We start from the raw sequence: 13194 nt of genomic DNA on the forward strand, positions 1-13194 counted from the left end.
GTCCTCTGTGCCAGGTCCAAGCAAGTATTGGAGGTGTCCTAAAGCACCTCGTATGGCTTGGAAACCTAAAACTTTAAGGTCAGTTTGGAAGGAGCTCTGAGCAACCTGGGATAGTGGAAGGTGTCCCTGCCCATGGCAGGGGGTTGGAACCGGATGAGCTTTAAGGTCTCTCCCAACCCAAAACCTTGTGGGATTCCATGATTTCTGTGAAGTGAGCAACTGATTCATTCCCTAATGGAACTGAGCTGCCTTTCCAGGTGGTGAAGGAAGGTGAGGAGCTGTAGATGTGAGGATCAGTTGTCCTTCAGCAGAACCCCCTGTTGGGCAGGTCAGTGAGGGGAACTGTGTTTTACCAACTACTGCACTACATTTGTTTACAAGGCAAAAAGAGCTTTCCTGGCAGCTCCCACCTCACAGGAAAATGTGTCCTGAACCCAAAGCCCAGCATGACCTCCAAGATAATCTGGGCATAACTCTTCTGATGCATGTTGGCAGCACTTTTGCTGAGGTGAACAGGAGCCAGCAGTGCCAGGACACTGCCCAATCCTAGAACATATCTAAATATGCTGATTTAATCTATGTACCTGCTGCAAACCTGGGGTCCAAAGATAAAATTCCCAGCTGGAAATCCAGAAGGGGAGGTGACAGAAAGCACAGGGTCTGGTAATGTTGGTGTGTTGTAATGACAGAAAAAGAGGTAAATTGGCTTTGGCTGCTGCCAGGAAAATTAAGGTCAAAAACTGGCATTTCCTTTCATAAATCTGAGAATCTTTTGAGGCAGATGAAATGAATAATTCACCATCACTAGAGAGAAAGGCTCAGTGCTGCAGCTGGGCAGGACTTAAGGAACATATTGTTACTGTTTTCCATCCTGCAGGAAGATGAACTGAGCTAAGATTTTTCAGGATACCCAAAAGCGCAACTCCCTCCGAAGACAAAGATTTGTGAACAGTGACCATGCAGACACTGGACTTTTGCACTTAATTATTTTCTAGGAAACATTTAATAACTATCCAGGATAGCTGAAAAGCGGAGCCAGAACAGTGGGAAGAGTCAAAAATAATCTGGTCTGGACTTTTATTTCATTTGCATTGGAGCCAGAATAAATCCTTTCACACAGACATTTCTTTCACTCTTAAAATACTGCAGCTGAGACCAGCCTAGGCCACTGAGAGAGATGTTGATCTCTCTTGCATGCTGTTCATTATATAAAGCCCCATTAAGGTCAACCTCATATCCCTGGAATAAAAGCATTAAGTCAAGCAAAACTTCTGAGACAGTGATCCTTCTCAACAAGGAAAAGAAATGTATTGAATTAATCCAATCTAGTTTAGAGATCTGCTTTAGGATAAGGAAAACTTGTCATAGATTCTATTGAGTGTGCTAATTTTCTAGATCTCTTCTTCTTTAAAACTGAGGGTCATGAAAGAAAAAGCCCATACACTGTGGACAGCAACTTTTTGTTTTCTATCAGGGTCCCTCTGCCTTCAGAACCCAATAAATATTAAATATTCAAAGAAAAAAGTATATTTTGCTTCATGATCATTATCGTTAGTCTTATTTCTTCATCGTTAATCCCAGGAGAAATCTTTCTCACCTGCCACAAACTGACATAAAACCTGCTCAGCTGTTCTAGCAAATGCTCCATTTCCTAAATTCTAATCTGTTTTAAGCAATTAAAATTAACTGATCCTGATCAGTGCAGACAGACATGAACTAAGAAGCAATAACGAACTATCAAGCAGCCAAGCAGGTTTCTCAAAAACCACAGGATAGGGCTGCAAAAGTCTGGGACTTACGAATATTGGCTGGTTTCATTGTGCCCAACATCTGGGGAATGCAGCTTCTGGACCAAGATACGGATGATGCAGATGAAGAGGATGAAGTTCACCTGTCGGGATGGGAAGAGAGGAGTAAACCATCAGCATTTTTCCCCAGGAAGAAGAGCCCGTCACTAGAGGGGAATTCCTTTCACTGGAATGTTTTGGCCATGGAACGAGCTGCAGTTTAACAAGCCATGAGCAGAGAGCCCCGCTCGGGGGGAGCACATAGAAAACCGACACAGGATGGCATCTTGGGCCTGACATCAGCCTGCTTGGGACTTCGTGTCATACATCCCAAGTATGATGATGTCAAGCCCATAGAGCACAGCTCCGCACGATGTCCTGCTGCGCGCGGGAGTGCCGACGGCGGGGCGGGGAAAGAGCCTTGGGACACGGCGGGGCGGCGGAGGCAAAGTTGTAGGATATCCCCGGACATGGGACCGGCTGCTGAGCGTGGCAAACGCTGAGGTGCTGAGCCAGGGAAAGCAAACCAAAACACGAAGCAGAATCCACTCCAGCAGGCCTCTACTCAATCCTACTGGCCATGTCCTGTCTGGAGACCTTGTGCAGCAAGGGATAGACCTCACCAAGGTAGCGGGAAACATTCCCTCCTGGAGCAGTCTGGCTGATACCCAGATTTTAGGTGGTTCTTTTCAACCCTGAAATCTCACAGTGCTCCGCAAAAGTACTCAAGCAATTTAATAGCAAAGGTGTAGAGCTAGGAATGGGAATGTCCTGGTGGCATGAATTGAATGCAAATCTACTTCTTTCAAGGTCCTATCCATTGAGTCACCCTGTTACTCATGCAACACAGACAGCAGAAAAGCAGTGACATTTCTGGGGACTTAGTTCAGTTTTAGTTTGGCACACAACCCCTTTCTTTATCCTTTCATGGTCAGTGAATGTGCAAATGATTCTGATTTTTAGAGGCTCAGTGGCTGGAAGGGATTGTGTTAAACCAGTCAATCTGATTCCCTGAAAAAATAGATTTAAGATTTCTTCCAGCAATTCCTACATTTATCTCAACAAAAGGTGAATAAAACAGACTGAAGCCCATCTCTCAAATAGACACTCTTTTTTCAAAGCCTATGAGTGATTGGATATTAATTGCATTTCTTGATTGTGATGCATTGCTTAATCACTTTTTACCTATCCTGAGCCATTTATCATAGTTTCTGTTTGTACTTATTTCCTCATAAAAATGGTTTGTGTGTCTGATTTGGTGGCAAGTGAAATTTATTAGTTCAAACCAGTATTATCTAGATCAATTACACTAATGAGCATTGATAACACACAAGCTGCTGCAATGAAGGCAAGAATGGAGCAATTAAATACTGACTGTGTTGGCTTGGAGTGGTCAAGAGCAAACACGGAGTGGAATGTGACATATGGGCATAGTATAACCTTGGCATTCCATGGTAGAAGATACAGCAATCAGGATATTGGAGAAGTTGTTTAGATTATTTTTTCAACCCAGAGTATAATCAAAGGTACTCGATGTGTCCCAGTGCTTAACACCTTGAATGTACAATATATCTTGTGTATCTTAAAGATCTTACAGATCTTGTAGATGTATTTCTTCCTTACACTGAGATATCAGCTGTATCTCCACAGATTTGGAGGAAATGCTGCATTACCCCCCAGAGAAACCTGCTGTTCATCAGCTGGTGGTTATCATGCCCTTCCTTTAGGACAGATTTATAGGGTATCTGCTGAAGGAAAATCAGGAACTGCTGGGTAAATTCTGCTGGGCAATGAGGAAAAGATTTATTGGTCAAAAGAAAATACAGACTCATTGATCCGAGGAGAATAATGGGGTGTATTTTTGACTGAAAGCTTATCTCAGGAAAGGGAAAGTACTATCTATAGCTTTCTAGGATGACATAAATATTTGGAGATATGTCGTCTAAGTACTGTATTTCTTATCAGTGAAGTAAACAGAGCAAGATGTCATTATTAAAACATTCAGTTTGGAATCCCTGCATGACAAATGCTACAGGAAAAAAAAAAAAGTCTTCTTTTAAAGGTCACAATGTACAAGGAATAAGAAGAATGTCTAAGGAAAGATTTCTTTTAAAAATAGATATATTTGATTTGATTTCTGTTGCATTTTTTTTGCTTCCCTTCCCACATCCTTTCCTTCATTTAAGAAAAGTCAAAGCTAAGTTTAACTCCAGTTCATTTGGTTTTAAGGTTTGAATCCATGCCCAACAAAGCAATGTTCAACAAGGATGGAAGGACCCAGAGTTCCTCAGAAGTGTCCTGGTTTCTATGGTCAGGACTGATCATATCCAGAGAATTAAAATCAAATACTTATGTTGATTTTTCTGGAAATTGGCCAAGCTCCTCTAGAATTTACACTAAAAATACACAGCTGGAATGCAGCTCTGTACTGGATGCAAGAGGCAGATTCCTGAGGGAATTCATCCACTCCCTTTTTATCTAAGCAGAAATTGGTGGTAGACTCATCTCATGTTACTTTGTAGTATTGACAACTACAACAGGACAAGTCTTCCTGGTCAGCTCAGAGAAACAAAACCACTCCTGGCACTGGTCACTGGATGGAATTCAGACATCCACTGATTCCTTAGGCAAAACAAGCCTTTCCTGGATCTCTCAGGAACATTCCTCAACCTCATCTGGCTGCACACTCCCATGGCCACTCCACCAAAGAGATGGAGGTGGCCAAAGCTACCTCAAAGGGAGCTCCACCTTGGTGGCCTGGTCACTCAAACTCCCATGGTGCTACAGGTGAAGGTGTTTTTCTGGAGGAGGAACTTCCTCATCCTAAGGCAAGTGTTCAGTGTACAGTGGGATTTTACCTGGCAGTGCATTTTCCATGGACATTTACAGGACACTTCTCAACACCCCTTCACCCCTCCCCACTTAGGACTAAAGGTGGCTTTGCAGCCAGCAGAATGTGCTGATACTTTACCAAAATAGACACCAAAATAGGGGTTTTAATGATCCACCAGAATGGGGATTCCACTACTTCCTCCCAGCACCTGAAAAGAAACAAAGCCAGACTTAAAACATCAAGCACAGCAAGCAAGCAGGTCTGTAACCTTCTCAGCTTTCCCTAAAAGCTAAGTTTTGCTAGGCTGGGTTGTGCAAAGAGGACTAAACCTCGTGTGTATGGACTGGGAATGGCCAAAACTTGCTCTGCAGTGGCTGTGAGTGCTGCTAGGTACCAGATATCCCAGACGTAATGCCAAGATTATCCCCTTGGCCATGGAATGGGCTGGAGGATGTTAGGCAGCATGAATGTGGGCGAGGTGGTGATTTTCTTAATTTCTCCTACACTGAGCTCTGCTGCAGGGAAATTCTGTCAAAACCATGAAAATCAATCAAAATCTATGAAAAGATTCATCAGGGCTCCAGCACTCTCCACCATCCTGGGTGGAGGAGGTTTGGTAAGCACAGAGAAATTGGCACCATCAGAAAAAAAACAACCCATCGTGTCCTTCTGAAAAAGATAACAGCCTGTGGTGGGATTGGCCTCACTAAATCCAGAGAGCTGCACCTGAGCTATGGATTGAATTAGAAAAGTCCACAGGGTCCAGGGTGGGATTTATTTCCTCCTGAAGCCAGAACTGTCTGCACACACCACCACTCACCTGGGACTGCATTTTAAAGCCAACGAGGAAATGAGAGGAAAGGACTGATGTGGAAATGACTGATACTGCTCGGGACATGTTTATCTGCAGAGTCAGGTGAGAGAAGGTGCATTTTTAGGAAAACATTCATGGAAATTGGGCAGCTTTCATGTTAGGAATAGATTAGGGGAGCCTGCTGTAGACAATTTCACACGGATTCGGCTCCTCTAATTCCGAGTGTTGGCAGTGCAGGCAGCAGGAGATGAAGAGAGGCACTTTTAGGGCACAGTTCCTGAGACCTATTTTAAGCACCAACTTTAGGGTGATAAAAATTGCACTCCGTGGACTGCACTGACTAAATCTCCACTGACTCTAAAGGGAGATGGAGCAAATTGCTCACATCCAGATGCTTCCAGTTAGGTGTATGCAGCCCTTTCATTTAGAATTAAAGTGGCCCTCATTATGTCTAGTGCACTTCATTTTTGAAATAAATTGAGACAGTCTGAATGAAGGTCACTTTCATTTGGAGTTAGAATGTTTAAATAGAGGCTTAGTGTTGTTTAACCAATCTTCCATAATTAGGGTTTATTTAATCTGGATTAATTTCCTGCTATTTTTTTCTCTGCAGGTAATGAAAAAAAAAATCTATGTTAGGTATTAATATATTCTGTAAATTCAGGCTCTGTTTTACTCAGCACAAAAATGTAGGGCTTTAAAGCCCCCAGAAAATGCAAAGAAGTCTGTATTTTTATTAAGAGTTGTTGGAGCTGAGTGGGAATATATAGTAAGGAATACTGGTGTCCAGAATGGTTAAATCCTCCTGTCTCTGTCTCATTGTAGAGGCTATTTATTAACAGAGTAAATAAGGTCAGTTTTATGCAGATAGAGTGAAACCATAAAGGAAGTGAGTAGCCCTCAGGAAATGTGCAGGCGTGACTATAAATCAAAAATGCAATGAGAAATCTGAGCTGCTTCTTGTACTGAAAAAAGGGCAACTCAGGACACACTTGGAGGGGAAGAGCACACGGGAGAAAATGGAGTTAACTCCAGGATGCAAATGCAAGAAGTAAGGGAATGCACACTGAGGAGAGAATAAACACTTGATTCTGCATCTCTTTGGGGTGTTTTCTTTTAAAACCCATTCCAATTACTGCAGTCTGACTGCTTGAATAAAAGCAAGAATGAGGATTTCAGGATCAAATCCTCTTTGCTTGCACATATCCTTGGATAACTTTGGTATCTGCCTGATTTCTTAGCTGCATTCTGTCTGCTTCTCATACAAAATATCAAAGGCTGCTGCTAGGTTAAAGAGGATGAAGAATAGAGACTATAATCTGCCTGAGGAAAAAAAAACCCCACAGAATTTTTAGCCTTTTTCTGTGAGAGAGAATTGGTTGTGTTTATCAATTCCTTGCTGCATAAGCATGTTTAGTGTCAATTCTGCAGGGTGCAAAGCTCTGCTCTAAGCAGGGGGTCAACTGCAACCATCAAGGTCTGCTCACAAATTCCCTGCAAATATCCTGACCAAGGCATTGGGAAGAAAACAGGGAGAGTGTCGCTGGCCTAAAGTGACATTTCAGGGAGATCTTGGAGCATTTCCTGGTTCCTGGTGACAGGGGAGAGGTTCCACTGCTGCTGGGTTGTGGGTTCCTAAGGCTGCAGGGCTTTCCTTGACCATAAAGGTGAGCAGAATTATAAAGGAAAGATAATTGAGGGCACAGGCTTACCCAACATCGAAAAAGTAAATCCTGACAATAGTCCAGGCAGTGATGAAAACGGAGGGGGCACCTGAGCAGAGAAGAGATGGTGTTGCTGTCAGAAATCATGATCAAACGGTTATCTGATTTCATTACCAGATTATTTAAATTCTGCCTAATTTCTCAGGGCTGTTCTCCCTCGCTCTCCATCTCTCCTGAGTGACTGAGGGGATGCCTTCCCTCAGGAGTGGGAAAATGCTTCACGTTGTCAACCCAAAGAGGTAACATTGCCTTTCCCTCCCTCTGGCCATGCAAGATCAGCTCCCTGTAACTGATCCCAGCACGTTGATATTCCTGTTGCAGTGCCTAGAAAAAACTTCCAGTGGTGAAATTCAGGGAATAGGGACCACTTGAGAGTCCTACAGTGCGGACACCTGTACCTGAGGAGGTCACCACAGGCTCTCTTTAGCATCAAGGGGCAGAATTGTGTGCTTCTCACACACAGGTCATGCAGCTATGTTAAATGTTTGATTTAGGACAATAAATATGAAATATCCCTGGACTCTTTTGCCCTGTAAGGGAGCCTGGAGTGCCAAGTTCACACGCAGCTGTCTGTAGTTGGTCAGGTGAAGCTGCTTCTGCTCCTCACTCCATGATCTGCCAGACTAAGGTGGTCTTGTTCCATCCTTGCGCTGGCTCTTTTCTCTGTCTCTTGTCTTTGACTGGATTTAGGTTGGAAATACTCCAGGAAGGACACGTCTCTTTGCTCTGTGTTACTCACAGATTGTCTATAGTTTATTACCAGTCATTTCCAAGTGCAACCCTACTAAAGTCAGTAAGAACTGTAATTAGCACATCCAAATTATTAATTCATGCATAATCCATTCCAGATCCATCCCTGATGCCCTTGCAAATGATGGATGACTGGAAGGCCAAAAATTCCCTCAACCACCTGCCGTGTTCTGGAATTGCCCTTCTGCTCCCAAGCAACCTCAGGACACGTTAAGAGTGCAAGAAATTTCCTGTGATTTAAATTGTTACCTTCGTGCATTTTTCTTTAAAACCTTCCAGCTCTCCAGTGCTGAAATAAAGAATATCTAGAGCACAAGGAGAGTTTAACGAAGGTCTGACCTGATTAACTGAACAAGACCTGCTCCCATCATCCCTCCTTCTGCTCAGAGCACGGAGAATCATCTCTCTTTTGCAGTGTGAACCCGAGTGTAGCTCCTGTCAGTTTTGATGGAAGTTACTCCATGGGTAACTGATCAAATCCCGAGCCCAGGTGGATCCCTGGACAAGGCACAATTTTATTTTATCTTTTCTTCTCAAGATTCTTCCCCACTCTAATTATTTCTCAGTTTCTGCTATCAGGAGCAGGCAGTAGAAAATTATCTTCTTAGTTAAATATAAATCTTCAACTAAATGGCATAAAAGGGAAAAAGATCTCTGTTCCCTTTTTGGAGAAATAAAAGAAGTTGATCTGGTAGGATTAATTTGCATAAGTCAGCAATTCAGTTGTGAGTTACTTTGTGAAGAGCTTAATTCTTTCTTCCTTGCCATTTTTCTTATTTTATTTTGTTCTGCACATTTTATATTATTTTATTTTATTTTATTTTATTTATGATTTTGTTTCTATTTTATTTGATGTGTTTGAGACCAGATTTGTGTTAAAGCTGGAAAAATCATCAAAGCAGTGAGCAGAAGGTTATCAGCATTAGCACACAGGTGATGGGATCTCAAGGCAGCTTGCTGGCCTGAATTCAGTGTCTGGTTCAGTCCAGGAGTTCTGCCTTGCTGGGATCCATCCTTACAATTTAAGGCCAATGCATGATATCAACTTCGGGATCCCAGTCAGGATCGAAGAATTCCTCCCCAATATCTAATCTAAATCTACTCGCTTTCAGTTCAAAGCCATTCCCTGTGTCCAGTCCTTCCATCCCTCGTCCTAAGTCCCTCTCCAGCTCTCCTGAAGCCCCTTTAGGCCCTGGAAGGGGCTCTGAGGCCCCCTGGAGCCTTCTCTTCTCCAGGTGAACACCCCCAGTTCTCTCAGCCTGGCTCCAGAGCAGAGGGCCTCCAGCCCTTGGAACAGCTCCGTGACCTCCTCTGGAGTTGCTCCAACAGCTCCACATCCTTCCAATTTTGGGCACCCCAGAGCTGGATGCATCTCTCCAGGTGGGGTCTCAGATGAGGAGAGCAGAGGGACAGAATCACCTCCCTCAACCTGCTGGTCACGTTTCTTTTGATGCAGCCCAGGACACAGCTGGTTTTCTGGGTGTGTTTTGGCCTCATGCCCAACCTCTCATCCAGCAGCAACCCTCAAATCCTTCTCAGGATTTAGGGGGGCTGGGTGCTGTATTCTACATCTCTGCCCCACCTGAGCCTTCAGGTATCTGTGCTAAATTCCTGCTAAAAATGCCACTCAGGATCCCCTCCTGGCATCCGTCGGGGAGGAGATGCGTACCCCAGCCGATTAAGATGTACCACCAGAAGTACTTCCTCTCTGAGAAGAAAGAGATGACCAGCAGGGTATGAAGGTACAACCCCTCCACCAGCAGCCAGAAGAAGTTGGCCATGACACAGTACTGGAAGAAAACCATCATGGCCTTGCAGCCTACCTGGAAGAGAAGAAATGAACAGTGGTGAAGTGCAGGAAAGACCAAATTACCAGGAAACCTTGCTCTGGGTGTATCTTTGGGATTGCTTTGTGCAGCACCTGAACTCCTTATGGAATCAACTCTATGGTGAAAAGCCAAGTCTAAAAAAAAGTTGCTCCACTTTAGGAAAAGAAGGACTGGGATACGTATTTTTAAAATAAAGGATAGGCAGGAGAAGCAGGGTAAGCACACAAAAGCATGCACAGCTTTTATTGCACTGGAAGGGCAGAGATTTGAAAAGGGAAGGTGAATTGTTTACCTTCAGGGAATGAGTAATTAAACACAGTGACTTGCTGTGTGGAGATTTCACTGCAGCACAGGTAATGGCAACAGTTCCCTTAGCAAAGAAATAAATAAAAAAAGGAAATTTCTGACACTTTGCACCCAGTGCATCATTGCACATCCTTGAGATGTTGACTCAGAAACTGCCCTGTTGCCTTCAGGGAGTTTGCCTGGCTGATACCCTGCACGTTCTGGGGCAAGTGTTTGCTCTCACTCCCTGGTTAGTGGCCCTTCCCTGGTGTCCTGCACATGTAGAATGCTGAATTTAGAGCCATAATTTGCACCAGTGACAAGACCCCATTTCCCTCCATGCTCCTGCTGAAAACAGTTGCTATGAAACACTGGTTAAAAGAAGAAGTGTGGAAAGTGTTTTTTCAATGCCACATGTTTTGGGAGTGTCTTTCCCCACCCTCAGCCCTCCCCTAAACCCATCAGTGTGTGACACTGGGGATGCTCACGGACTCCTGACAAACAACTTCCATGCACCTCAGCTCCCTCCTGTGAGGCAGAGCATAAACACGGACTTGCTGAGGGGTGGTGATGGGGGAAAGTGGAGGCAGAGCAGGCAGTGAACTCCTTCCAACTCAGAATATTCTGTGAGTGACTTCAGGGACTGCTGGGGAGGGAAGGTGGCACAGGGCTGAGCTGGCAAAGGCTGGGGATGCAGCAGCCTCATCCCGATGGCATCATCACACATTTGGTCTCTCCCTGATTTTGTGTGCACATGGCTCTGTGACATTGCCACCGCTCCTTCCTTCCCCCCAAAGCCTGAGTGCCTGCTTGGTGTGTCTGCAGCCAGCTGGGATCTGTGTGTGTGTCCTCAGCCCTACTGGGGCTACTGAATTCTTTTATGGTTTCACTCTTGGCCCTAATTCAGCAGCTCCCAGGTGAGACACGAGGTTTAAGGGGGAAGATTTGATGCATCTCAACCACCTGCCTGTAAAACAAGGATTTCCTTGGAGATTGTACATCAGGGGATCCCTTCTGGGTGGCTGCACTGAACTTACGGCAGAGGCAGGAGGCTGGAGCACAGCACAAGGGACTGCAAGGCTTCACAGGCCAAGGGAAGGCTGCTCACAAACAGGGCACGTGCTTTCTGCCCAGCAGAGACTCTCAGGAAGGGCCTTCCAGCCCGACTTTGCAGACTATTGCTGTACAGAGAGAAAGCTGTGCTGAACCCAGGCTATGGCAGCAGAAACTGCAGATGCAAATCCATCCCTTCTTCTCCCAGTGCTGGCAAACATTGCTTTTGTGGCAGCCTCTGGCCCTAATTCCTCCCTTAAGGTGGTGGTGGCTTGTCACAAAGCTGAGGTGGATCAGGTTAGCAGTTGGATCCGATCATTTCTGAGGTCTTTCCAACATTAATGATTCTATGGTTTTATTACTCCACGCACATGGGCAGCAGCTGGGATTTGGCAACTTCTTCTCTGAGGGACCTGTAACAGATCAATTCTTTTCTCCCTGCTGAGGGATATTTGCTTATTTGAGCAGTTCCCCACCCCTGGAATTTTCGGTTTTACCTGGAGAAAGGACATTTCTGTGCACCATTTTGAGCACACGGCAGTAACATCTTGCTGCCAGGGATCTCCTGTGGCACGGGGATGTTCTGCACTAGAACAGAGTTGGATGCACTGTCCTGTCCTTAAAATTAAATAATGGCATTTTCCCACTGCCTGGGCTTGCTGCTATTGCCTAAGTGGGTAAGTTTAAAGCAGATATTTCTATGAGAGGTGCAGTTTGATTGTTGAGGATTCCACTGAATCCTCTTCAAAGACCAACTCAGTGGCACATTTGGAAAACAGCCCTTCCTGCCTTTTGGGATACCTTATTCCATGCAGGACTTGGTAATGGGTCTCCACCTTCCTGATTGATTAAATTCAGCCTCAGAGTGGCTGTTACAATGCTGGGGAACAAAATCTTCATGTATGTAAGATATCTTATCCTTTAGATGACAGACACGGGGCAGAGATGAGCCATTGCATCTCTAGAATTTATTTTTTTCATAAAGAGCAGACCTCACAGTGTGTCACTGTTGAAAGACTAACACAGGCTATTTTTAGGACAGACATTTTAACCAGGAGAAGCTGAATTACATCACTGCTTTTTCTACTCTCTCTTCTTCCACAGGCTCATTTACAGCTTATTTCCCTGTCTTTCCTCAGTGATCTTGCCCTGCTCATGTCCACATGAGATGTGGCATGAGATGGTTTTTCCCTTGGCTTTGTGGATGGCACATCTACCCGAGGGGCTCCTCTCTTTGGAGCTGCATCAGACATTGGCCTTTTGCTTTTCCCACAAGGATCCCCTCTCTTTCCACATGTGCTTCCAATGGCTGAACACTGGGAAGGACTCTGCCTCCAGCCAACGAGGCATTGAACTCTTGACCCCTCTTGACAAACTCTTTGACCCAAGACATTTGTGCTTCTCTTTGAATTCCTCATAGTCAATAAGAAAATTTAATCTTGATTATTGGAGAAGTTTGCTTGAGGATGGGGCATTCCTTAGACCTGCTCGAGGGCTTTCAAGAGAAAGAGGCAAAGAGAAGGGACACAAGGGTGGGAACAAGAAGACTGAGAAATAACCCTGCCAGGCTTTCTCCTTGTGCCCAGTAGCAGTTTGTACTTTCAAGTAATGTTAGCCCTGAGAAAAACATCTTCCTCTTCATTTTTTAGGTGGATCAGCTGGTTACTACATCAATTTTTTAACCCACCTAGAAAAACACAGTTCAGATGCTGGAGGCAGTAATTAGCTCAGAGCTGAACTGCACTAAATATACATTTATCATTCTCCTCCGTGGCAAGAACTCTGCTCATTCATAACTCCTAAAGTTTGGCAGTCTGGACCAGCTGATGAATTTCTTGAGCTCAGTATGAGCGGCTTAGTTGGACAGGAATTGGTCTGAGTTTTTGAGGTTTACACACACCCAACCATGATTTATTCCTGTGAATGGAATAAAACTCTACAAAAAAAGTCAGTCAGCTCCACAGAAATGCCAACACAAGTCTCCCTTGCCTTCTTTAGTAGGGATATGGTGTGTTACAGGTTTAGGACTTGGGTTCAGGAAGGATTTAGACAAAAGAAGTACAAAGGGGCCCTTGAGTGATTGATATCCCACCTGTCACAGCTGGACTGGGAATACTGG

The 13194-nt window shown here is 44.5% G+C and overlaps 1 protein-coding gene across 1 annotated transcript in view; it reads right to left on the minus strand.

Moving 5' to 3' along the window:
* The window catches only part of VIPR1 (vasoactive intestinal peptide receptor 1), a 100917-nt gene that overhangs the window by 11736 nt on the left and 75987 nt on the right, over positions 1 to 13194 (minus strand). The window contains exons 7-10 of the mRNA XM_032094174.1: positions 9578 to 9731; positions 7147 to 7207; positions 4759 to 4828; positions 1800 to 1891 (exon numbers count right to left, since the gene is read on the minus strand). Coding sequence (XP_031950065.1) covers positions 1800 to 1891; positions 4759 to 4828; positions 7147 to 7207; positions 9578 to 9731 — 377 coding nt within the window. The remainder of the gene's footprint in view (positions 1 to 1799; positions 1892 to 4758; positions 4829 to 7146; positions 7208 to 9577; positions 9732 to 13194) is intronic.

Source organism: Corvus moneduloides, chromosome 1 (genome assembly GCF_009650955.1).
Source record: "Corvus moneduloides isolate bCorMon1 chromosome 1, bCorMon1.pri, whole genome shotgun sequence".
In the NCBI taxonomy this organism is placed as follows: domain Eukaryota; kingdom Metazoa; phylum Chordata; class Aves; order Passeriformes; family Corvidae; genus Corvus; species Corvus moneduloides.